General features: G+C 38.1%; 1 protein-coding gene across 3 annotated transcripts in view; it reads right to left on the reverse strand.

Moving 5' to 3' along the window:
* Positions 1-244: 244 nt before the first annotated feature.
* The window catches only part of Ube2v2 (ubiquitin conjugating enzyme E2 V2), a 39,497-nt gene continuing 13,311 nt past the window's right edge, over positions 245-26,430 (reverse strand). For 2 of the 3 annotated variants that reach the window (XM_021184846.2, XM_029470727.2), the window contains exons 2-4: positions 24,795-24,943; positions 20,754-20,879; positions 245-4,665 (exon numbers count right to left, since the gene is read on the reverse strand). In XM_021184846.2, coding sequence (XP_021040505.1) covers positions 4,519-4,665; positions 20,754-20,879; positions 24,795-24,943 — 422 coding nt within the window. In that variant the 3' untranslated portion in view covers positions 245-4,518. The remainder of the gene's footprint in view (positions 4,666-20,753; positions 20,880-24,794; positions 24,944-26,430) is intronic. The other variant, XM_085832103.1, reaches the window with a different exon arrangement.

A 26,430-nucleotide genomic window follows, 5' to 3' on the forward strand; every position in this document is an offset into this window, starting at 1 on the left:
GTCCTCTCCTGGTGTGTCTAAAGACAACGACAGTCTACTCACATACATGAAATAAATCTCTTGAGAGGGACAGGGAGAGGGAGAGGGGAAGGGGGGAGGGGGAGGGGGGGAGAGAGATTGATTCAGCTTTTATCATTGATCTCATAAACTTAGAAGGGGGAACCTACCAAAGTCAGTATTTTTAAATTATATGGAAAAATGAGATGGAGCAAAACTCTTATTTCTTAGCTGCACACCTTTTATTGAAGATATAAACACCACAGCAACCAGCGGTTGCTTTTAAAAGTTCTGTCTGTCTCCCCACACCTGCTGGTAGAGACAAGTTGGGATTACTCATACTACACTGTCCCGCTTCCTACATGGCGTCTGCATATCCAAACAAGAAACATCAGGCTCACTCCCCAAGCCTGCTAATGGCTTTTTAAATCATGTAACTCATTCTATGAGTTTTTCAAACTCCTTGATTTTTACAAAATGGTCTTCATTTTTATTTCCTGTATCAACAAATACCTTTATTAGTTTTCTTTTCAGAAAATACCTACAGTGTATCTTTTCAAAATTCCAGAAAACTTCCTAAACATCCAATATGTTCAGTATCAGATTCCCCTGGGACAAGCAAGATGGTTCCATGGGTAAAGGTACTTGCACTAAGCCAGATGACCTGAGTTCAACCCCCTCACACAGTGCAAGGTGGGAACAAATTCCTAAGTCGTTCTTTGGCTACACACACATACACACACACACACACACACACACACTCATAAATGAATGCACACAGGCACGCAAATGCACAGTCACAGGCACACACAAAATATAATTTTAGAGAAAAAGTTTATTCAGTCTTTGGTAACTTCTCCAAATATTAACTTTAGAAATTTTATTCCTCTGGATTCCCTGCTTTTTAGTAAGCTCAGTACTGAATGTAAGTTAATCACTTGTGTTCCTACCACTTGTGTTTATTCCTTTTCATGGTGTTTCTAGTTCAGAAAACATGTACATATTTCCAAAATATTGAGGCATTACAACTGAACAAAAACTGGTCAAATTGAGCAATGAAAGTGTATTGCTACTTATCAGAAAAGTAAGATCTGTGTCTGTTATCCTTCCCAATAATCAATATTGTAGCTCTGTATACAAATACCTAAAAACTATTCTTATAAAGGAAAAAAACTGTAAGATTCCTTAAATAGTTTCCAAAATCCTTGTAAGCATGCAAGAATATATGGTTTTAAACTCATTTAGGAAGCTGACATGATTTTGACTGAACTTATGAGAATGGCCTAAAGCCATGAACACCAAGCCTATTAAGAGTGGTTTTCAACAAGGCTCTAAATTTTCAAATATCAACTTCACATGCATTCAAAATGTAGAAGAACACTTCGATTGCAATCAGTCTTGGTGAAGTAGCTTGTCCTGATAAATCAAACTAAAGTCTCTATTTATTCACCTACCCAAATGTTGAGTAAAATAGTTTTTATAAAGGTCAATATAAAATTAAAGGTTTTGTTTTCACACCCAAAAGACTAAGTGCCTGTGACAGTTCCCAATGTTTGTTACAAAAATTCTAGAAAAGTATATACAGATCCCTAAACAAGTGCAATAACTTTATTTTAAATTAACAAATAATAACGAATTACCAATTATGAAAATAACAAATAATTAAAGCCATTAAAGTATAACAGGGACCTACTGGAACAAGAATTTTACTTTTTAACTGTTATTAACATATGGTCATCAAGGGTCATACTTAAAAATCTCTTGAAACAAATTTCTAAGGCAACTTTCTAGTCTATTTATACCACATTCCTGCAATCCTAGTCACTTTACAAAGGAAAATTTGCTTTTAAACTGCTGCCTTATATTTAAAAGAGGCTCTATTAACTCTAAAATTTCATCAATCTTAGATAACCATATATAACTGTTACATGCAAAATGGATTTTGCTTTGGAAATCTGTTAACTAACTCATAGATTTATGCTAAGATCCACAATCCCTTAAACAAGAAAGGGCTCTGACAAACAGCCTTGGGTGGAGGAGAGAACTTTCACAGTGGCATATACAAAGACAACATGAGACCAAAGTACCAGATTCTACCAAAGGCTATCACAAGCACCCCAACACTTACCAGCTCCAAGGAGCACAAGACACATTTTCAAGGCAGAAAAGAACAAACTGGTAATGACTCTATACTGTCAATGCAATTGAATGTAATCTTTAACCATTAAATATCAGTATATTTCATTTAAGTCTACTTTAATAAATTACACATGGAAAATGTTATGTGTATGTTCTACGTGGTTAAATAGAACATCTTTGAGGGGCTGAGATGGCTCAATGGTTGAAAATGCTTGTTGGAGATCCGATTCCCAGAACCCACATAAAATAACAGGTAAGGCTGTAATTCCAGCCTTGGAAAGCAGAGGCAGGGGGATCTATTTCTATAGCAAGCTGATTAGCAAGTCTAGCTGCATCAGTGAGCTCTGAGTTTCATTTAAAAACACTGACACTATAAAGTGAAAGAACAATTAAGAGAGATTCCAGATACCACCTAAGGCCTCTGCATGCACCCAACAGACACACACACACACACACACACACACACACACACACACGAAGAATAAAGTTTGTTGATAATTAGACTAGCTCATTTAAAATGAGTCCATTTATGCTGGACATGGTGTACACCTGAACTAGTACTTGGGAGGCTGAGACAGAAATAATTGTGCAAGTTTGAAGCCATCATAGGTTATACAGTGGTACCCTCTTTCAAACTACAACAGTGATGATAATGTCTAGACAAACTAGTTTAATTAATGACTAAAAAAACATTAACTTTTAAACAGCTTAATCAAAACACACCAAGTATGTTTCAAGAAACCTATCCTTGCTATAAAAGTAACCAAAAGTAATCCAGTATACTAGTAATACTTTTACTTTCTTTATAGGCAAAGTCTGAACATCTAATTTTTTTATTTTGACAAACTGTCAATTTGATAAAAGAATAAAAATGAACTTTCAACTTCAGACACATATTTGTTAAAGTAAACAGAGTGGAATGATAAAATTAACTTCCGTTGTTCTTAGAAGAGGAACCAGTGAGATGGCTCTGCAGTGAAGGCACTTGTTGACACACATGGTATATGGTGATCAGAGTTCGACATCAGTAACACACATGAAAGTGAAGGCAAGAACCAACTCCAAAGGTAACCTCTGATCTTCACACAAATACACACACGTATGCACACGCACGCACCCCCACACCCCCCACACGCACACACCACGCACACACACACAAAATAACAAAAAAAAATTTAAAGATAGGGGAGGAAATGTCTTCAATTCAGTCAATTGTAATGAACCAAAAGCTTTACAGAAAAATAAAAATGTCACAAAAAAAAATTAAATGAGTACTGAATAATTTGCAGTTTGTAGCTAAAAAAACTGCTAAAATGCAAAGACCTTTTTTAATATTGCCTATGATGAAATAGAATTTGAAATATAATAACTGAGATACCTCTTTGTGCAATGAAATTAAACTGAGCATGTAAGATGTCAAAACAAATGCTCTGTAAGTTCCAAACATAAGTATATAAAATAGAATTTCAATGAAAATCTTTGATAGTCTCACAGTATTTCTTATTTTGTTTTAAATGCAATCTTATGTACTAGCCCAGGCTGGCCAGGAACTTGTAATCGCCTGCCTCTGCCATTACCATGCCTAGCTTAATAACCCCCAATTTTGCTACCATGATATGGCTACCATAGCATACATCAATGTAACAGAAATAGCACAGTCTCTTAAGACACATTCCATATTTTATTTACATTTTAAGACTAACTTTCATCTCAAAATCACATATCCATACACCTATTTCCTTTTTGTTGACTTCACTTAAAACATCTAAGCATGTTTTACTAAACAAAGACTGTAAACAAATTATTATGTCTGTTACATGTAACAAACGGGAACAGCTTTTAACAGAAATTCAAAACCCCAACATCTTTTATTATAAATACAGGTATCAAAACAATCCTGAACCTATGTTTGATACTAATAGTAGTCAGCACCCACACCGCTTCAAGAATTAACACAACTGTTGACTATTCATTGTATCTGCTACTTTAAACAATTCCAACTGCAGCTCTAAATATGATAAAGCATGCCATTTCTGTTCTTCCTTCTTGAGACTTTACTTTCCAGAAAAACAAATGTTTCCATGGCCATCTGACACTCTTTTGTCATGCTTTTGTCTTGAAAACCTGAATTCCATTTTGAGTACTTCAGGTTCATGTTTAAATGACAGTGCTTTAAGAGAAAGAAAAATTGTGCTGTCTCTTGTTACCTGAAAACATAATAGGTGTACATATATTAAATATATTCTTACAACTGTCCAGGTCATGTTTACCAGCTGCAATTCTTTTACTTAATGTGTGGGTATTTTGCATGGTGACATTTAATCAAGACATTAACATGAGTAGAAGGTTGCTGATTTAAGACAAGTTTGAGATCCACTAAAGTTAGTTGTTGTACGTCTGTCCTTCTGGAGGCTGTGGAAGCTTCATATTTTCTTTGGACATCATAAGACGTCTTAACTCTTGAAGTATGACTTTAATGCTATAGGAATTTTGCCATTTTGCTAATACTGGTATGCTCCGTGCATCCACCTGAGAGAGGAAGAGAAGAAAGACAATTAACTACCAAGTGTAAAGTACTGTAGAAGCACAGCCAGACATAGTGGAGCACACCAAGACAACAGAGAAAAGAGGAGCACCAAATTCAAGTCAGCCTGGGCTAGAGATGGAGACTGTCTCAAAAAACAAACAAAAAGTTAATAGTATTATTAATGATGTTAATGTACCTTGTATCAATAATTTAAATATAATTTAACAAGAATACTATACTATGCCAGACCCCACAAAGCTCCCAGGGACTGTACCACCAAACAAAGAGTACACAGGGAGGGACCCATGGCTCTGGCCGCATATGTGGCAGAGGATGGCCTTGTTGGACATCAGTGAGAGGGGGTTCAATGCCCCAGTGTAGGGGAATGCCAGGGCTGGAAGGCAGAATGGGACAGGAGAGTTCCAGAGGGGAGACCAGGAAAGGGGATAACATTTGAATTGTAAATAAAGAAAATATCCAATAAAAGAAAAAAAAGACTATTTACAAGGATGTTTATATTTTCTTGACTGATTCCTAGTCCAACTTATTGTGTAACCAACTCTCCAAATATGTCTGGTTTTCTGCATTTTACAATGAACATGCAGCAGTATTATTACCAGAATTTCTATATACATATAAATATTACATTAAATAATGATTTTGTAATCATTTATAAATCCTTGTTAATCATTGTTGCTGATTTAAGACAAATCTACTCATATTAAGTCAGAACACTCCTTTCTATTTCTAATAAAACTAAGAGGAAGAAAAAGGTTGACTTGTGGATGACACAATCTTGTACACAGACAACTGTAAGAATAACATTAAGAAAACTAGTGGAGGCCAGAAATGGTGGTGCACACCCTAATCCCAGCATTCAGGAGGCAGAGCCAGACAGATCTCTGTGATCTGGATGCCAGCACGGCCTACACAGTGAGAATTCCAGGCCAGCCAGGAATACCTTGTCTCAAAAACACGGAGGGAGAGAGACAGGAAAGGGGAGTGGCCAAGAGGGTGGAAACAGGGAGAGGAAAGGAGAAGAAAGGGAGAAGAGAGAGAGAAAAGAGGAAGCAGGATGGCGGGTAGAGGGAGAAACTACTAAAGCTAGTAAGATCATAGCATCCATATTTTTTTAAAAGCTGCATTTCTATACATTTGCAGTGTATCTAAAATCAATTAAGAAAATAGAAGTTGCAGAGATGGCTCAGAGGTTAAGAGCACTGTCTCAGAGGTCCTGAGTTCAATTCCCAGCAACCACCTATAATGAAATCTGGTACCCTCTTCTGGCCTGCAGGCACACATGCAGGCAGAATGCTGTATACATAATAAATAAATATCTCTTAAATACGTATTTAAAAAAAGAATACTATTTGCAATAATAGTATCAAAATTAATAAGATCTGTGCACCAGGAACTGAAATATTATTGATAGAAACAAAGGCGTAAATGAGTGAGTATCCATGGATCAGAAAGTTAATACTTTAACAGTATTCTTCAAGCTGATCTATGATAGCACACTTCTGCAATCCTCAGCACTCAGGAGGTACTGGGGCTATTGTAAGACCCAACACATTTTTGCAACTGCCCCTTTTTTGGTTTTGTTTTGTTTTGTTTTGCCCTAGACATAAACAAGCTACTCCTAAAATGTATATTAGAATGCCAAAAACCAAGAACAATATGAAAAAATAAGTTCTTATTTCAAAATGTTATAAAGTTATAGTGTTGTTTGCAGAAATATAAATACAAATAAACTGAAAGTCCAGAATATTTATAGAAGTAAAAAATTTTTGATTTTGATTATTTGCTGTCTTCTACTTCTGTTTGGTGTGCTTGCTTGCTTCTTCTTTTTTTTTTTTTTTTTTTTTTTTTTTTTTTTCAGGTCTACTTTAAATTGAGATAGACTCCAACAACCCAAATAACCCATTGAAAAATGGGGCACAGAGCTAAACAGAATTCTCAACAGAGGAATCTCAAATGACCAAGAAGCACTTAAAGAAGTGTTCAACATCCTTAATCATCAGGGAAATGCAAATCAAAATGACTCTGAGATGCCATCTTACAACTTTCAGAATGGCTAAGATCAAAAACTCAAGTGACTATACATACTGGCAAGGAAGTGAAGCAAGGGGAACACTCCTCCATTGCAGGTGGGAGTGCAAACTTGGACAACCACTTTGGAAACCAATTTGGCAGTTTCTCAGTAAACTGGGAGTAGTTCTACACCAAGACCCAGCAATACTACTCCTGGGCATATATCCAAAAGATGCCACACCATCCCACAAAGACACTTGCTCAACTATGCTCACAGCACCTTAATTCACAATAGCCAGAAACGGGAAACAACCTAGATGTCTCTCAACTGAAGAATGGATAAAGAAACTATGGTACATCTACACAATGGAATACTATCTAGCTACTAAAAACAAATAAATCATGAACTTTGTAGGCAAATGAATGGAACCTGAGAATACCATCCCGAGTGAGGTAACCCAGACCCAAAAGTACAGGCATGGTATGTATTCACTTATAAGTGGATATCAGCCATAAAATACAGGATAGCCACACTACAATCCACGTACCCAAATAAGTTATACAACAAGGAAGGCACAAACGAGGAAGCTTGAATCTCACTTAGAAGGGGGAACAAAATAGTCACAGGAGGCAGATGAAAGGAGGGAACTAGGTGGGAGAGGGAATGGGGAGGGGGTTGGGGGTGTGGATTCAGGATCAGGTGAGGAAAGAGATAGGAGATGACCAGAGTCCCATGAGAAAGAATGGAAATTTGCAGCTTTCAAAGTGCTGGGGTGGTGGGGGTGGTGTGATATCAAGGACATGCCAGAGACCCAAGTTAGGGAAGGCTCCCAAGAATCAATGGAAGTGACCTTAGCTGAGACTCACAGCAATGAGAATATGGAACCTGAAGAAGACACTTCCTGTAACTTGCCAGGAACTCCAATGAAGCAATAGGGACAACAACCCACCCAAAGAACTTTCTACTCAAAGTTTATCCTGCCTACAAGAAATACAGGCACAAAGATATCTTGGAGCAGAGACTAAGGGAATGACCAAGCAATAACTGGTCCAACTATAGACCCATCCCATGGGCAAGCACCAATCCCTGACACTATTAAAGATACTCTGTTATGCTTGTAGACAGAAACCTAGCATGCCTGCCCTCTGAGAGGCTCCACCTAAACCTGACCCAGGTAGATGTAGAGACCCACAGCCAAACATTGGATAGAGCTTGGGGACTCATGGAAAAGTTGAGGGAAGCAGTGAGGGCCCTGGAGGGAATAGGAACTCCACAGAAAGACCAAAAGTGTCAAGTAGCCTGGACCCTTGGGAGTCTCAGAGACTGAGCCAAAGAGCATACATATACAGTCTGGACCTAAGCCCCCAACCCCACATATATCTAAAGAGATGTGCAGCTCGGTCTTCATGTGGGTCCCAAACAATGTGTGATGGCTTATCCCTAAAGCTGTTGCCTGCCTGTGGAATCTGTTCAGCAAACTTGGTTATCTTGTTTGGTCTCAGTAGAAGCGCCTAGCCCTGCAGAAATGATGTGTGTGTGTGTGTCAGGGGATGGGAGGGTGGACATCTAAGGGGAGCCATCATTCTCTCACCAGAAAAGAGAAGGGAAATTAGGGAAAGGGACTCTGGCAGAGGAGGAGCAGGGGGGCAGGGGGTCATTGATCAGGATGTAAAGTGAATTAAAAAAAAAACAGCAGTGTGGACAATACTTTAATGTCCTATCTCAAAACAAAGCACCAAACTAAAAGCGAATGTACTGTAGCGAATGTATTGTAAACCACACTATCAATAAAGGAGAAAAAAAAAAGCACAGAGAATAGAACAAAGTACTAACAAATTAAATGTGTAATATATACCATTTCCCCAGTATTTGAAAAACTCTTACAACTAAATAATAAAAAGTTAACCCAATTATAATATAATAAATGTATATGAATGTATAGACTAAAGTAGATACAGGCAGGCAGGGAGCTGGTAAAATGTCTCTCAATATTTCATTACTCCTATTTGAAGCCCTCCACCTGCATACGGACAGGCCTATGATTTAATAGTTCCCTGGAGCTGGCAAGATGGCTCAGTAGGTAAAGGCACTTTTTGTCCTAAGTTCAATCTCCATGACCCATATGATGAAAAGAAAAGCAACTCCTGAAATTTATCCCCTGACCTCATGTGTGCTGTGGTAAGAGTACAAATCAACTACACACATGCACATGTATACAAATTAACTTAAAACATACTTCTTTTAAAATTTCTAGGCAGAGCTATATATAAAATGAATGCTTATACCTCAATATAGTTGGAGATTATAAACCCTTTGATATCAGTACCAGAATCTAAGACATAAGCCTAGTCCCACTTCCAGATTATCTCTGGCTCTTATTATCATTTCTGCATGTAACTATCTTCTAATGTATACAATGTTTAAATGTCACTTCTAACTTCAAGACTTATAGAGTTCTGTGCTGGCTAGTTTTTATGTCAACTTGACACAAGCTATAAGTCATCTGAAAGGGGGCAGCTTGAAGTGAAAAAATGCTTCAAAAAGATGAGGCTGTAGGTAAGCCTACAGGACATTTTCTTAGGGACTGATGGGGGAGGGCCCAGCTCACTGTGGGCGGCACTATCCCTGGGGCTGATAGTACTGGGTTCTCTAAGAAAGCAGAGTGAGCAGACCATGTAGACAGTAAACAGCATTCTTCCAGGGCCTCTTCATCAGCTCCTGCCTCCAGGTTCCTGACCTGAAAGCCTCAGATGATTTATTATCTGCTATATGGAACAGAACTTGCTTTTGGTCCTGGTGTTTCACCACAACAGTGAAAACCCTAAGGCAAGCCCATCTTGTCTCTATCAGCTTTTATTCTCTTGCTTCTCACACAAACATCAACAGTTTTGTTGCTAACTGTCCTATGAAGAGGTCTTTGTGGCAAGAAATTGTGGGTGGTTTCACAGCTGTAACAGGCTCAAAACACTTTAAGAAACCAAACCATGTTGACCCACTACTATATGAGTGACCTTAGAACTGGATCTGTCCTATATTATGCATCCAAGTCAACACTGAAGTACGGGAGAAGAAAAGAGAACATAGGAAAATAAATATTCCGCCGTTGGTGGCGCATGCCTTTAATCCCAGCACTTGGGAGGCAGAGGCAGGTGGATTTCTGAGTTCAAGATCAGCCTGGTCTACAGAGTGAGTTCTAGAACAGCCAGGGCTACAAAAAGAAACTCTGTCTCAAAAAAAAAAAAAAACAAAAAAACAAACAAACAAACAAAACAAGAAAATAAATACTCCATCATATCAAAATCTGCACCTTGTCAGTATATAATATAATCTCTAAAACTTGAGACCTTACAAAATGAAACCCTGTAACACCATACAGTGTAACCACAGGCAAGAAAATTTTACTAAGTAAAAACCACATTACTGTAACACCCACTATGACTACTTGTATATTTAATATGAATTAGCCTCAAAATACATAAAACTATCGTTGCCCAATTAGTAACAGTTAATCTGAAATTCTATTTACCAGTTGTAAAAATAACAATCCAGCCAATTATAGTGGTACATCACCACTAATCCAACTGGGCCTGGATTACAAGGCAAGACCTCATCTCAAACAAAAACAAAAACAAAACAGCAAAATCTGTATCAATCAAGAAAAAAATTGGAATCTAATACATTTATCTTAATTATTTCCACCCCTGTAAACTCACATCTATATCCAAGAATTAAATCAGTTTTTGCTTTTATATCAAATCCCAAATGACAATAAAAAGGTTTTTTTGAGAAAGTACATTAATGAAAAACTTTTTCTTTAAGATTGATTTATGAATTTACTTATTATGTATACAGCATTCTGCCTCAGTGAACGCTTGCAAGCCAGAAGAAGACACCAGATCCCATTATAGATGGTCATGAGCTACCACATGGGTGCTGAGAATTGAACTAAGGTCCTCTGGTAAACTCTGAACCATCTCTCCAGCCCCCAGTGAAATACTCTTCTACACAGCTAGCAGAACAGACACTGACACAACTCTAAGCCTTGCAGTTCAACACACATCCCATTGCTAGGTGTGCTCCCCAGAAACACAACTCACACTACATCCAGGTAAAAGTACCAGATCATGAACTGAGTGAGAGCATCAAGGTCCTTCTGCTTCCCAGAGGAGCTGAGTTTGGTCCCTAGTACCTACAGAGGGCAGTTCATGACCACCTCATTTGAAATGGGAAGTATGGTAGTACAACCCTTTCTGGTGATATCCAACACAAAGGTAAAGAAACATCACAGGAAGAAGTCTTTGGTTTTTGCCTGCTTGCCCTCATTCTTGCTAGCAAGTATTAGAAACTACTTCTTTAGGATTCCAACAAAGATCTGAAGAACAGCAGCTTTCTAGGAATACTCCAGGATTCTAGCATCACATTGAGACTGTTCAGACATCCAGTTTCTTGGATTAACAGATCCCTGGACTACCACAAGACAGCCATTGTTGGATTACCACTTGTAAGCCATACAGTAAGTAATTATATTTTAAAATCCTAAAAACATTTAAAAAATAATAATAATAAGCTTGGCCAGCTACTGACTTGTGGACAGAGTGATGAGCATGGTGGCCTGGTTCCAACCTGGTAAACTGACATGGAGGCTTGCCATGAGGTTGCTATACCACATGACGGATCCACTCTCCTAAGCAGGTTTAGGAACTCTAACCTAACCACTAATTCCTATGAACACGAACAGATTTCTCATTGAGTTGTACTTTGTCTTACTTGTAACATAGTCAAGTTTTGATGAACACAAGCCTAAGTGTTCAGTAAACAAACCCTGCAGGATTGTAGTCTGATTTCTGGGAACAATGTAGCAATCAATATATAGTAAAGATTTTAAATATTCACTAAGAGTTTCTTTTGGGGGGGGGGATGTACAAAACTACATGATTTTTTTTTTCCAAAAAAAAAAAAAAAACCTGCAATGTGAATTATCTTAATACAAAATTGGAAGAGACAGGGATCAATGGACAGGGAAATGGAGAGCAAGAGAAGGCAAAAGTGGATGCGTAATGAAACCCAAAGAGGGCTACCTAAAAAAACATTAAAAGAAATAAAAAAAAGAAAAGAGAACTGCGAGTAAGATGAAAATTATGAAACAAGTCAAAGCCACATATATTAAAGTGGCTATAAAGAGGTAACCAGGGTAACAGTCCTGCCATTTGTGTGTATACAAACTATCCTATTCTTAAACGTCCTCCTCCCTCCTGTAACACTGATGCACTAAAATCTAAAATCTTTCCTAACAAACTGCGGCACACTGACTCATCCTGAAAGTGGTTTGTTTGGGTTTTGTGGGTTTTTTGGTTTTTTTGTTTTTTTTGGGTTGTTTTTGGTGTTTTGTTTTGTTTTGTGACACAAGTCAAGAATGCCAAGTCTTGTGTTGGGGAAATGGCTCAGTCAGTAAAGTGCAAACTCGAGGACCTGAGTTCAAGCCCTAACACCCAAGCCCAAAGCAGCTAGGCAGAGTTATATGTACACCAGTATCTCACCATGGGGGTAAAGAAAGGGATGAGGGGCACTGACCTAGCCAAATCAGAAAATCCGTGATTCAGTAAAATGTTCAGACCAACTAAAGATGACACCAATGACAAGCTCTGCTTCTGGGTACATACAAGTACACACAAACACAACCAATCTCCTCCCAAACATACTTCTAGAAGATGTATTTTTACTTCAAAAAAATGATTTACTTATTTTTATTTCATGTGCATTCGTGTCTTGCCTGTTTTATGTCTTTGTAAGGGTGTCAAATCATTTGGAGCTGGAGCTATAGACAGTTGTGAGCTGCCATGTGGGTGCTAGAAATTGAACCCTGGTCCTCTGGAAGAGCAGCCAATGCAATTTAACCACTGAGCCATTTCTCTCCAATGCTTGTTTTTACTTTTTAAATTGTGTGTGAGAAAGTGGGAAATAGTGTGTGTGTTTGTGTGTGTGAGTATCCCTGTAGTCTAGAAGAGGGTACCAAATCCCTTGGAATTTAAGTGGCAGGTGGTTGTGCAGTAGGTCCTCTGGAAAAACAATGCACGCTTATGTTGGCTCATTTTTATATCAACCTGACAGGGGCTCAGATCATCATTGAAGGTATCTTAATCTAGAAAATACCTCCATAGGCTTGGCCTATAGGCAAACATGGGGGACATATCTTGATTGATGTGGGATGGTCCAATTCGATGTGGGTAGTACCACCCTGGGATGGCTGGATGAAATAAGAAAGCAGGCAAAGAAGCGAGCCAATGAAAAGCACTTCTCCATGGCCTCTGTATTAGCTACTTCCAGCTTCCCACACTGACTTCCTTCAGTGATGGACTGTGTTCGTGCCTCCAGGTTCGTGCCCTTTTTGAGAACCTGATATAACTTCCTTAGTGACAGACTGTGGTGTGAAACTGTAAGCTCCCTAAGTGGCTTTTGGTAAGTGTTTTATCAGAGCAATAGAAAACTAAGAGTAGTCTCTTAATTGTGGAGCCATCTATCTTTCCAGCCCCTTAAACTGTGTCTCCTGAAGAGACTGAAACTTCTCTGGTGAGCTGAATAGGGAATTGAATTGAATAGGGACCTGAATTGCTTAGCTATTCAATGGCTTTATTTTTCCAGCTTTGTTTTGTTTTGTTTCCGGCCAGAGATTACCTTGTATTTACCAAGTATTCCCAATGGGGAACTTAAGAAACCTCAGTCTTGGTGGCCAATGCACTTGGAAGGGAAAGGCAGGTGGATTTCTGAGTTCGAGGCCAGCCTACTCTACAAAGTGAGTTCTAGGACAGCCAAAGCTAGTCAGAGAAACCCTGTCTTGAAAAAAAAAAAAAAAGCCTCAATATTTTCCCTAACTTTAGATGAGGTGGGGCAACCATGACTGTTGGGGAGTATGTATCTCTTTAAGGACTTGTCCAATATTCTAAACCATTCTCTGGCCTGAGATCTGGGTCCAAGGGAACCAACTCTGAAATGACTTCCACAGGAGAAAGTCACTCAGCTGCACATTCCGACTCCAAACCACATTTGCAATGGCCTCTGCTACAGTTTTCTATTTTTTATAATTAGATATTTTCTTCATTTACATCTCAAATGCTATCCTGAAAGTCCTCTATACCACCCCCCCAACTTCCTCCCCAACCCACCCACTCCCGCTTCCTGGCCCTGGCATTCCCCTGTATTAAGGCACATGATCTTCCCAAGACCAAGGGCCTCTCCTCCCACTGATGGCCACCTAGACCATCCTCTGCTACATATGCAACTAGAAACACAGTTCTGGGGGGTACTGGTTAGTTTATATTGTTGATCCTTCTATGGGGTTGCCGACCCCCTTAGCTCATTGGGTATTTTCTCTAGTTCCTTCTTTAGGGGCCCTGTGTTCCATCGAATAGATGACTGTGAGCATCCACTTCCATATTTGCCAGACACTGGAATAGCCTCACAAGAGATAGCTATATCACAGTCCTGTCAGCAAAATCTTGCTGGCATATGCAATAGTGTCTGACTTTGGTGGTTGTAAATGGGATGGATTCCCTGGTGGGGCAGTCTCTGCAAGATCCTTCCTTCCATCTCAGCACCGAACCTTGTCTTTGTAACTCAGTCCATGCCTATTTTGTTCCCTACTCTAAGGAGGAATGAAGTATCCACCCTTTAGTCTTCCTTCTTGAGTTTCATGTGTTTTGCAAATTGTATCTTGGGTAGTCTAAGTTTCTAGGATAATATCCACTTATCAGTAAGTGCATATCATGTGTGTTCTTTTGTGGTTGGGTTACCTCACTCTGGATATGATATCCTCCAGATCCATCAACTTGTCTAAAAATTTCATAAATTCATTGTTTTTAATAGCTGAGTAGTACTCCATTGTGTAAATGTACCACATATTCTGTATGCATTACTCTGTTGAGGGACATCTGGGTTCTTTCCAGTTTATGGCTATTATAAATAAAGCTGCTATGAACATAGTAGAGCGTGTGTCCTTATTAAAAGTTGGAACATATTCTGGGTATATGCCCAGGACAGGTATTGCTGGGTCTTCCAGTATAATGTCCAAATTTCCGCCAGACTGATCTCCAGAGTGGTTGTACCAACTTGCAATCCCACCAACAATGGAGAAGTGTTCCTCTTTCGCCACATCCTTGACAGCATCTGCTGTCACCTGAGTTTTTGATCTTAGCCATTCTGACTGGTGTGAGGTGGCATCTCAGGGTTGTTTTGATTTGCAATTTCCTGATGATTAAGGATGTTGAACATTTCTTTAGGTGCTTCTTGGCCATTTGAGTTTCCTCAGTTGAGAATTCTGTTTAGCTCTGTTCTCCATTTTTTAATAGGGTTATTTGGCCTGTTTTGTGACCAATTATATGGTCAATTTTGGAGAAGTTACCATGAGGTGCTGAGAAGAAGGTTTATCCTTTTGTTTTAGGATAAAATGTTTTGTAGATATGTTAAATCCATTTGTTTCATAACTTCTGCTAGTTTCGATGTGTCTCTGTTTAGTGTCTGTTTCCAGGGTCTGTCCATTGATGAAAGTGGGGTGTTGAAGTCTCCCACTATTATTGTATGGGGTGCAGTGTGTGTTTTGAGCTTTATTAAAGTTTCTTGAATGAATGTGGCTGCCCTTGCATTTGGAGCATAGATATTCAGAATTGAGAGTTCCTCTTGGTAGATTTTACCTTTGATGAGTATGAAGTGCCCCTCCTTGTCTTTTTTGATAACTTTGGGTTGGAAGTCAATTTTATTCAATATTAGAATGGTTACTCCAGCTTGTTTCTTCGGACCACTTGCTTGGAAAATTGTTTTCCAGCCTTTCACTCTGAGGTAGTGTCTGTCTTTTTCCCTGAGGTGGTTTCCTGTAAGCAGCAAAATGTTGGGTCCTGTTTGTGTAGCCAGTCTGTTAGTCTATGCCTTTTTATTGGGGAATTGAGTCCATTGATATTAAGAGATATTAAGGAAAAGTAATTGTTGCTTCCTGTTATTTTTGTTGTTAGAGATGGGTTCTGTTCTTGAGGCTGTCTTTTAGGTTTGTTGAAGGATTACTTTCTTACTTTTTCTAGGGCATAATTTCCATCCTTGTGTTGGTGTTTTCCCTTTATTATCTTTTGAAGAGCTGGATTCATGTAAAGATACTGTGTGAATTTGGCTTTGTCATGGAATACTTTAGTTTCTCCATCTATGGTAATTGAGTTTTGCTGGGTAGTATAGCCTGGGCTGGCATTTGTGTTCTCTTTGGATCTGTATAACATCTGTCCAGGATCTTCTGGCTTTTATAATCTTTGGTGAGAAGTCTGGTGTAATTCTAATAGGTCTGCCCTTATGTGTTACTTGATCTTTTTTGCTTACTGCTTTTTATATGCTATATTTATTTAGTGTATTTGTTGTTCTGATTATTATGTGTCAGGAGGAATTTCTTTTCTGTTCCAGCTTATTTGGAGTTCTGTAGGCTTCTTGTATGTTCATGGGCATCTCTTTCTTTAGGTTTGGGAAGTTTTCTTCTATAATTTTGTTGAAGATATATACTGGCCCTTTAAGTTGAAAATCTTCATTCTCATCTACGCCTACTATCCGTAGGTTTGGTCTTCTCATTGTGTCCTGAATTTCCTGGATGTTTTGTTGTTAGGATCTTTTTGCATTTTGCATTTTCTTTGATTGTTGTGCCCATGTTCTCTATGGAATCTTCTGCATCTGAGATTCTGTCTTCCATCTCTTGTATTCTGTTGCTGATGTTCGCATCTATGGTTCCTCATTTCTTTCCTAGGATTTCTATCTCCAGAGTTATCTCCCTTTGGGTTTTCTTCATTGTTTCTACTTCCCTTTTTAGGTCTTGGATGGTTTTGTTCAATTCCATCACCTGTTTGGTTGTGTTTTCCTGTAACTCTTTAAGGGATTTTTGTGTTTCTTCTTTATTGAAGAGCTTCTACTTGTTTAGCAGTATTTTCCTATAATTCTTTAAGGGATTTTTGTGCTTCCTCTTTAAGGCATTCTACCTGTTTAGCCGTGTTCTCCTGTATTTCTTTAAGTGAGTTATTAATGTCCTTCTTAAGATCCTCTACCAGCATCATGAGGTATGATTTTAAATCCGAATCTTGCCTTTTAGGTGTGTTGGGTTATCCAGGACTCGCTGTGGAGGGAGTGCTGGGTTCTGATGATGCTGAGTGGTCTTGGTTTCTATTAGTAAGATTGTTACGTTTGCCTTTCGTCATCTGGTAATCTCTGGTGTTAGTTGTTATAGCTGTTCTCCTGTGATTCTGCTAGTCTTTGTCAGCACTCCTGGGAGTCCAACTCTCTCCTGAGTCTCAGTGGTCAGAGTACTCTCTGCAGGCAGGTGAGCAGAGGTCTGGAGCTCAGCTATGCCTTCTGTCTAAAGATGGACCCTGTCCCAGAAGCTATGTCACTTCTGCCATCTGTGGGCTTTTCTGTGCAGACTGGTCTCTTTGGGACCCAGGATACAAGATGGCGATCTCACCTGGTCCCGCAGACAGGGACTCTGCTATGGTTTTCTGATCTTTTCTATTACTTTTCCTCCTTAAGTGCATTCTGTTACATTTGCAATCTCATGGATAAGGAACCCTGTTCATCAAATCCCCAACATGTCTGCCTCCTTGTTTTCCTACCCTCAAACTCTTCTGCTGAGACCCTCTCATTTCCATAACTAGCACAGTCAACATGTTTGTCATTCCCCTTCCCATTGGTCCCTGTCCTTCCCAACAGTCCTCACTCCTGATTTGTTTGGGTTTTCTGTTGTTGTTTAGGTTTTTAGGGGTTTTGTACCATACCTTAGGAGTTCTGGGATTACAGATCTGATGCTCATCACATTGGGCATTTTTGTTTTGTTTTGTTTTGTTTTTGTTTTTTTTTTTTTTTTTTTTTTTTGGTTTTTCGAGACAGGGTTTCTCTGTATAGCTCTGGCTGTCCTGGAACTCACTTTGTAGACCAGGCTGGCCTCGAACTCAGAAATCCGCCTGCCTCTGCCTCCCGAGTGCTGGGATTAAAGGCGTGCGCTACCACTCCCGGCTCATTTTTGTTTTTAAATGTGATTTCCAGGTATCAAACTCTGATTATCAGTAAGTGCTTTTAGCTACTGAGCCATCTCACTGCCTGTCCCCTCTACTTCTCCAACATATTTTAAACAAGTTAATTCAAATCTGAAAGTAGGAGAAAATAGCAATATCTCTAGGACTATTAACAAATTTTTGTCTGTGTTTATTTTTAAAAACTATAAAATATTAAAATAAAATGTCCAAAGTTTTATGTTTAAATTCAGCTACCTAGGTATTTATTAAGATTACTTTGTAGAAAAAATGTTTTGTTTTGTTTTCAATTTAAAATTGAGATGCTAAGCAATGAAGTGCACTGGCTGCTCTTGGAGAGAACAGGGGCTCAGTTCCTAGTGTAAGAAACATTGGATATTAGCTTTTACTGCAAAAATTATAAGTTTATAACACAGAATTAAACATTTTTATCTCTCCCATCTTTATAAAAATCTTTTAATGCCCCATACACACACCTGGTAAACTTTTATGCATAGAAATGCTGTTGCATGCACAGTGGCTTAAACAGCCAATTCTTTCCATTTCCCTTCATTTCCTCTGTTCCAATTTCAAATAGCCCATGAATATTCTAATTATTCAGCCACACTCTGAACCACTGGGATGAGTGTGCAAGCTTTCCCTTCATTATTGGTATTTATAAGTTTTTATGAAGAACATAGTTGTTTAAAAATTAGAACAAAATAACATGGATCAAAAGGCAAAGTTTCCAAAGTTGGCTGAAGATCATTGTCCACTTCCTGTCTGAGCTTTACTAAATGAAACTGAGAGTAATGGGAGCTTTCCTTGGGCCACAGGATACACTTTAGGGCCACCACTGTTAAAAGCAGATCCACAGAGGCTATGTCAGTCACATCTCACATAGAAAAACTACACCAACAGCCCATATTTTATGACTAGGTGCACTATACACTCAAAATTTGAACTAGTATTTTTTTGTGAGTGTGCCCACACACTTTCACACACATAGGCAAAAAGTTTTAGCACTTATTACAGTAAACTTTTCAGTGAAAATGTGAAATAATATAATTGCTCAGCAAATGGCACATAGAATTTTAAACACTGAAAATAATGAGTCCAATTTATATAGTTCAACATGAAGAACCTCAAATTGGCATGTTCATGATAACGAAGTGAGACATGTCAGGAACATGTAAAGTAATGACACCTGCTAAATTCAAGAAAAGGTTACCTCTAAGGCCAAAACCAAAAGACGTTAAAGCATGAATATGATGATACAATTTAGATTTTATCCTAATACTCTCCTTCACAGCAACCTCTTGCCAGATATTTTATGAAAAAGTCACAATCTCAGTTTTAAATCTGTTTTTAAGTTGAAACAAAGTAATAGTGGTTATTATCCTGGTTATCTGCTTTGTAAAGATTGTGGAAGCAGGAAATATGGCTAATCTGGTGGCAGAGAGAACTGATTCCAGAAAGGCACTCTGACTTCCATAGGAGCCCACCTGAACTTTCATACACACTTTATGATGGTTAGTGTTTGTAAACTTGAATCAGACTAGAGACATCTGAGAAGAGGGAACCTCAACTGAGGAACTGCATCCATCAAACTGGCCTGTGTGCAAGTCTATGGGGCATTTCCTTAATTGGTAACTGATGGAGAGCCTACCCTGCTGTGGGCAGTGGCATCCTTGGGCAAGGAAGAACAGCAGCTGAGTCAGAGGAAACAGTGTTCTTCCACCGCTCTGCTTCAGTTCTTACCTTGAGTTCCTGCCCCAATTTCTCTCAGTGATGAATGTTTCCCAGAAGGCTCCAACGAAATTAAACCCTTTCCTCCCCAAGGAAGAGAACTTGTGACACAGTGGCAGTACGAGTCTGACTCCAAACGTAGTTGTAGACCAGAAGGACTGATATTCCCTGAATCTTCCCCTTCCCCTTTGTGCCAATCAGAAAATCTTATCAGATGTAGAGTTGGGTACCCACATTTTCCTTTGTGCAGACACCCAAATTATTCTTTATTTCTGTAAGTATTAGCATAAACGTGTGGCTTTTAATAATACAAGAAAAGAGAACAGGAGGGAGAATGGATGTGTGGCTACATAAAGTATCAGCAGCATGAACATAATGATAAGGAGAGGGAGCACAGACAGAGATGAGGTAAACAAGAATATACAAAGCCAAGAGTGTAGACAGGCTCACTTCCTAATAGGGATAAAGTTCTTCCATCCTACCATGCTCCCTAACATGTACCCTGCATTGAGTCTGCTCTCAACGTGACACCTTAAGGACATGAGTCCAAAGTCCAATGAACCTAAGCAACAATCTGTTCACATTAGAAATTCAGCTTATTCTTTTTGTTATCTGTTTTAATGTGTTAACCATGCTCAGTCTTGAGTATTCAAACACACTTGTTCCTCAAAGAAAAAATACCCTTTATGAATATTCATCCTTTTAATCTCAAAAAGTACCTTAACTCTAAGGAGCTCAAGACAGGGTTTCTCTGTGTGGCCCTGGCTGTTGTGGAACTCACTCTGAAGACCAGGCTGGCCTCAGAATAAGAGATCCACTGGCCTCTGCTTCCCAAATGCAGGAATTAAAAAGGCATGCACCACCACTGCCCGTGGAAAAGAACTAAGATTATTGATGCAGTTAATAAAATTCTAAGAAAAGTGTTACCATAACTTGTAGACACCTGAAGATTTTAAGGATAGGCTTAATGGTGGTTTAATGCCTATATTCCTGGCACTCAGAAGGCTGAAGCAGGGGGATTGGGTCAGGTTCAAGGCTAGCGTGGAGTTGGCTACAGTGCATCATTTTGAAGAGGGTGAGAGGAGGGGAAGACAATAAAAAACAACCTAAGACAATCTTTATCTTTTTTGTGGCAGGGCCAACTATGCAGCCCAGGCTGGCCTCAAATCCCAATCATCCTGCTTCTACCTTCTGAGTGACAAACTTCTTTAGTCTTTCAGCTGAACAAAACTTTAAAACCCAGCCTATATTTTATATGCTATATAAAAATAAAATTATTATCATAACTTACCATTCCACTGGAATTATTGATCCCATTCATATTAATTTTTGTTACAAATCTAACTGATGGAGGAGCTTCTGGGTATTTAGATCCACATTCTACTTTCAGGCTATATATTCTGTTTTCATAGTTTGTCTGGAAGGGTGGGGAAAAGAAGGGATAATCATAATGACAAAACTAAAATACTGCCCAACTGTTAATAAAGAAAAATACAGTATGAATATACTCTTTATGTTGCTTGTGATTGTGTATAAATTTTATACAAGTTATTTGAACTATATAGTTGAACTATATAGTACCAAGCATACTTAAAGTATAGTATGAAACTAAAACAATCCTACAAAGTGAAATTGGAATAATCAAATTTACTCTTGTGACACAAATGGTGCCTATAACAAATTACAAAAAAAAAAAAAAAAAAAAAAAACCAACTTTAAATTTAGATTTCACTTTATTAAAAAGGGAATATGAAAAAGACAAGTAGGTGGCTTGCATCTCACATACATAAAGGTTTTCCCCTTCCAAAACAATCCCATTTGTTTCTATTATCTCAGTAATACTAACAACAATGTTTCTTTTTATTCTCACATGGATTTACTAGATAAAAAGTTATGGTTCACTTTTCAGAGATGAGCAGGAAATTCTAGCAAAAGGAAAATCATGGCATGCCATCTTACAACAGCCAAACAATTGCCTATTTTCCATTACTTATATTATTAATGAGCTCTGTAGTTATTAACCCCATTATCTGAATTAATGTATATGGTATTTATACATTATTTTCAAACATTGTTTCTAATTAATGGAGTTTAGCTAATACTGCTATTATATAAACAGGAATTTTAAGCTATAACTTACACTTCAAGAATATCCAGGTCTTATTCTCATGATATAATTAGCTTTTCTTTCTCATTATATTTTTTGTTCACTTAATAGTATAGTAGTAAAACATGAAATTACAGAAGTGAAAGGAACAAATTTAATACCTACTGATATCTGTATTAAACTTGGGAGAAAACAAGCCAACTCAAACATTCAGTTTTGATAAATAAAAGCTACTCTCAAGGAGATTTCAGATTTGTAATATTAAACTACTGTAATATGAAATGTATGAAACAGATTGATGCATATTAACAAAAACTTTACTATCTTGAAAGAGCTCTATAAAACTCACCCAAATTTAACAGCAAACAGTCAGTATCCCCAGCAATTTGGTGCTATACAAAAATGAATAAAATCAAACAGTTCTCAAGAGAGAATCTTTTTTCGTGAATCTCCAATTTGAATGGAGACCAAATTAAATAAATTATTTAAAAGGAAGGAAAAACAAAAACAAAAAAACACTAGACATGGTGGAATGACTATAACCCAAGCATTAGAGAGGCTGCGGCAAGAGGATAGTTCCAAGCCTCGAGCCAGCCTGGGCAAGATTCTACTACCCAAAAAGCAAACACAAAATTAACAGAAGCAGGTCCTTCTCCTCTTCTCTCTGAATCAGGTCATAAAACCTGGCAGGCATGCCCTAACATAGGCCATCACCTCATATCCTACAGCCAGAAACAAGGAAAATTTTCATTTCTGAAAAGACAGGGCAGAAGAACCTAACAGACCTTGTTCAATGCTTCTCCACCGTTTAGTACTATTGGATCAGGTTCTCTGTGCAAGCATATGCCAGATTATATACTCTCAACCAACCAGTATAAAATTCTCTTGATCTTCATTGTAAAGCCTACCTTGAAACATATATCTCTAATAAAATAAGTGAGTATTATACACCTCAGACATAAACTTTGTAAGGTGAAGATAAGGTAGTATTCTTCCTCCTATACAGCTCCAATGCAAAGTCCCACAAGAAGGTCCATGGCATCAATGTGCCTGTGCCTCGGTGAGTTAGGAGACAGAAGCTACAGAAATAGCCTTCAACTCCAACTGGACAAGGCCAAGACATGGTATGACACCAGGAAATGCAAGTAGTTTAGGAATCCTAATGGGACCCAAATGGATGAGAAATAAAGTAGAGGCTATAGCATTTCCTTCCTACTGGAAACGTTGCTAATAGTCAGCCTGCAAGACTACTGATAGCTCAGACACATTCTTCAGATACTGAGAGCACTGGCTAGAGAAAAACCCAACCTAAATAATTTCAAATTTAGAGCTGAGGAGATGACTCAGTTGTTAAGAGCACTGACTGCTCTTCCAGAGATCCTGAGTTCCCAGCAACCACATGGTGGCTCACAGCCATCTGTAATAAGATCCAATGCCCTCTTCTGGTTTGTCTGAAGAGAGTGACAGTGTACTCATATTAATGAAACAAATAAATCTAAAAAATAATAATTACACATTTATATTTTACCAAGTTTTGACTTAAATCTTCAAGCCATTCTATACCAAAATGTTTAAAACACACACACACTTGCTTTTATTTTAGCTAGACTATCATAATAATGTTTACAAGCAATGAAAAAAAAAAATCAAAGTTTTCATCACAAATACCAAGTTACAAAGTCTTTTAACTATGAATCTTATATCTGCATTCTAAAATGTCTTATGGAAGAATCAGAGCAGGAGAGGTCAGAAGAAGACTTTGAAGAGTGTACATGAAGTCCACGAGCTGTGGCCTCTTAGCAGACTTGGTCTAAAAGGACTAAAAAGGGAACCCCAGCCAACACCATAAAACATCTTTACTCAATCTAACATTGCTAATTAGATGAAACTTTTTTCTTAATAACCAGGAAAAAAAAATCTAAACTGGAACAGAACAAGTAAAATTCTTTCATCAGAAAGTAAGAAAAATTGGACCCCATGGCAGAGACAATAATCCTAAACTACTCAGAAATCTAAGCTGGCATGATTAAGGTACAAAGTCTGCCTAGCCTACACAGCAAGTTCACAGCTAGCCTGGAGGATTCAGAGATTGTATCTCAGGGGAAAAGTCAAGAGTCTGGGGATGCAACTCAGTAGTAGAAACCTTGTCCAATATTACAATGCCTTGGGTTCAACCCCAAGTATCACAATAACAAGGAAACAAATCTTTCCGAGATGTCACAAGTCACAAACATTAAAAAATACCTATTTCAATGCACTGCATTAGACCATTGAATAAATGCACAGTAGAAAAAAAAGTTTCTCCATATAGGAAAAAGAAATACATAAAACAAAACAAAACAAAACAACTCACATAAACCTGAGAAAGACATAAAAACAAATACACAAAAGAGCAACAGCAATACTAGAAAATATTTAAGAATCTTAGCCAGTATCAGCACTTAGGAGGCAGAGGCAACATATCTCTGTGAGTTCAAGGGCAGCCAGGTCTAGAATGAGTTCTAGGACAGCCAGAGCTACACAGACACCCTGTCTCAAAGAGGGTGTAAAAAAAAAAAAAGGATCTTATTTTGTTTTGTTGTTGCTAAAAAACCCATGTTGTATGCATACTAATTTCACATGTTCTACCACTATGTCTGTAAGTGTCTTTATTTTATAAACTAAGGCACTAAGTATCCCAGGCCTGTTAAATGTTAGAGGACACAGCAATGTGTAATCAGTGCACGTCAATTTAGAGACCTTCAGTCACATAAGAGAGCAGGTAACATGCAACACACTCTCCCATATAGCCCCTCCACTTCCATACTTCTCTTCCTCTCTGATATGGAATGTTTTCTATCCCCAGCTCCACCTTTGAAAATCCTACCAGTCAGTAGTCCTTGATGGCCCATTCCAAAGCTAACTCCTACGCTCAGCTTTCCTAGATTTATTCCAGGCAGAAGAAATACGGTGAACTTGCTCAGCCATATTAGAACCTAGCACTTGAATGTTTTTCTTTGTTACTAAAACACAAACACTTTAGGGACAACAACCATGCCACTTTACCCCAGTCCTCTTGATAATCAAGCTTATACACTTCCACCAGGAGGCATCAATTAATAAATGTACATATGATTCATAAAAATGAAGGGATTCTTCCTGTCAAAAGTTATCATAGTTGCTTTTAATATCAATAAACAATAACTATTAACATTAAACATGTATACTTTGAACATGTATACTGACCCTTGGTGGCCCAATAATCATGCCTGTCCACCTTGTAAGTGTCATGTCTTCATCATCTTCAAGGCCCCAGCTAACAGTACCATCACCTACTCCTTTTTGTCCTTCTTCAAGTTCTTCCAACAAGCGAAAATTACGAGGAACTTTAACTCCTATACAAAAGAATGTCAATGTCAATATAAAAAACTCATAATTATTAAAAGATGAACGTTTAAATTAAGCCTTTTGAAGATTAGTTTTCACAAATTATTTCACCCAAAGGCAAACTTCCCTCAAGAAAGAATTATGCCTCAGGAAATATCTGACTCAGCAACAACCTCTCAAAATGAAAATGCCAGCAGGTGTCAACTGTAAATACCTTCTTGGATACGTGGGACTTTGTGTCCACGTCCCCTTCTCAATGCTGGAATTTTGTCTGGTTTGAGCCTAAACATGCTATCATAGTCTCTGTGAGTTCCTACGTGTCAGTTCTCTCTGCTGTAGTATCACTGGACCTATAAATCACACTCCAGGGTCGGCTTCATGCCTAGGAGTAGTAGGCCAACACAACAGACTCCATTTTGTATGTGGATGGGGTTTCTGTTTCTGCCAATTTTTGTCTAGGTTTTTTGTTTGTTTTGTTTGTTTGTTTTTTGGTTTTCAATTTTCTTTTTGACACACACACAAAGAAACTGAAAGGCAGAGAGGGAAAGAATATGACAACAGGTGGGGGATGGGGGAATATAAGAAAGGTTTAGGGAGAAGAAAGAATATGATCAAAAGATAGTGTTTAAAATTATAATTTTAGCTGGATGGTGGTGGTGCATGCCTTTAATCCCAGCACTCAGGAGGCAGAGGCAGGTGGATCTCTGAGTTTGAGGCCAGTCTGGTCTACTCAGAGAAATCCTGTCTTAGAAAAAATATATAATGTGTATGTATGTATGTATGTGTGTGTGTGTGTGTGTGTATATATATATATATGTATATATATATATACACATAACACATATACTGTGTATATACATATATATGTATATACACACATTTTTTGATGAAAATGCCACTAGAAAGCATTGTGTCAAACATAACCAAGAGTTCTGCACATGTATATAAATTCCTACTCAATCAGCTTTATACATATATTAATCCATAAGGAAATTATCATAAAATGAACATCTTCCCATAGCTGAGGCTCTTAGCCAAGGACATATAACTAATGGCAAAACCAGACAGTTCAACTAGCAAATAAATACACACACACCAATAATTTTTTATGAGAATTTCATTCAATTTTAGAAATGCAACAAAAGGTAAGGTTTTCTAGAATACTGAGGGCTCCTGACCCAGATCAAAGGAGCTCTACAGTTGCCAGATAATCTCCATCATTCAACCTTACCTAGGGCCTCAAGCACTCCAACCATTCTACCACTAAACTATACTCCCAATCCTGTTAAGCTACAGAAAACAAAAACTTTGCAATTAAACTGCAGCCATTCAGAAACTGGAAAGAACCCACATATCCTTCAACAGAGGAATGGATACAGAAGTGTGATACATTTACACAATGGAGAACTACTCAGCTATTAAAAACAATGAACTCATGAAATTCACAGGCAAATAGATGGAACTAGAAAATATCCTGAGTGAGGTAATCCAGTCA

The sequence above is a fragment of the Mus caroli genome, unplaced genomic scaffold (assembly GCF_978045245.1).
Source record: "Mus caroli unplaced genomic scaffold, Mus_caroli_1 scaffold_17, whole genome shotgun sequence".
Taxonomy (NCBI): Eukaryota; Metazoa; Chordata; class Mammalia; order Rodentia; family Muridae; genus Mus; species Mus caroli.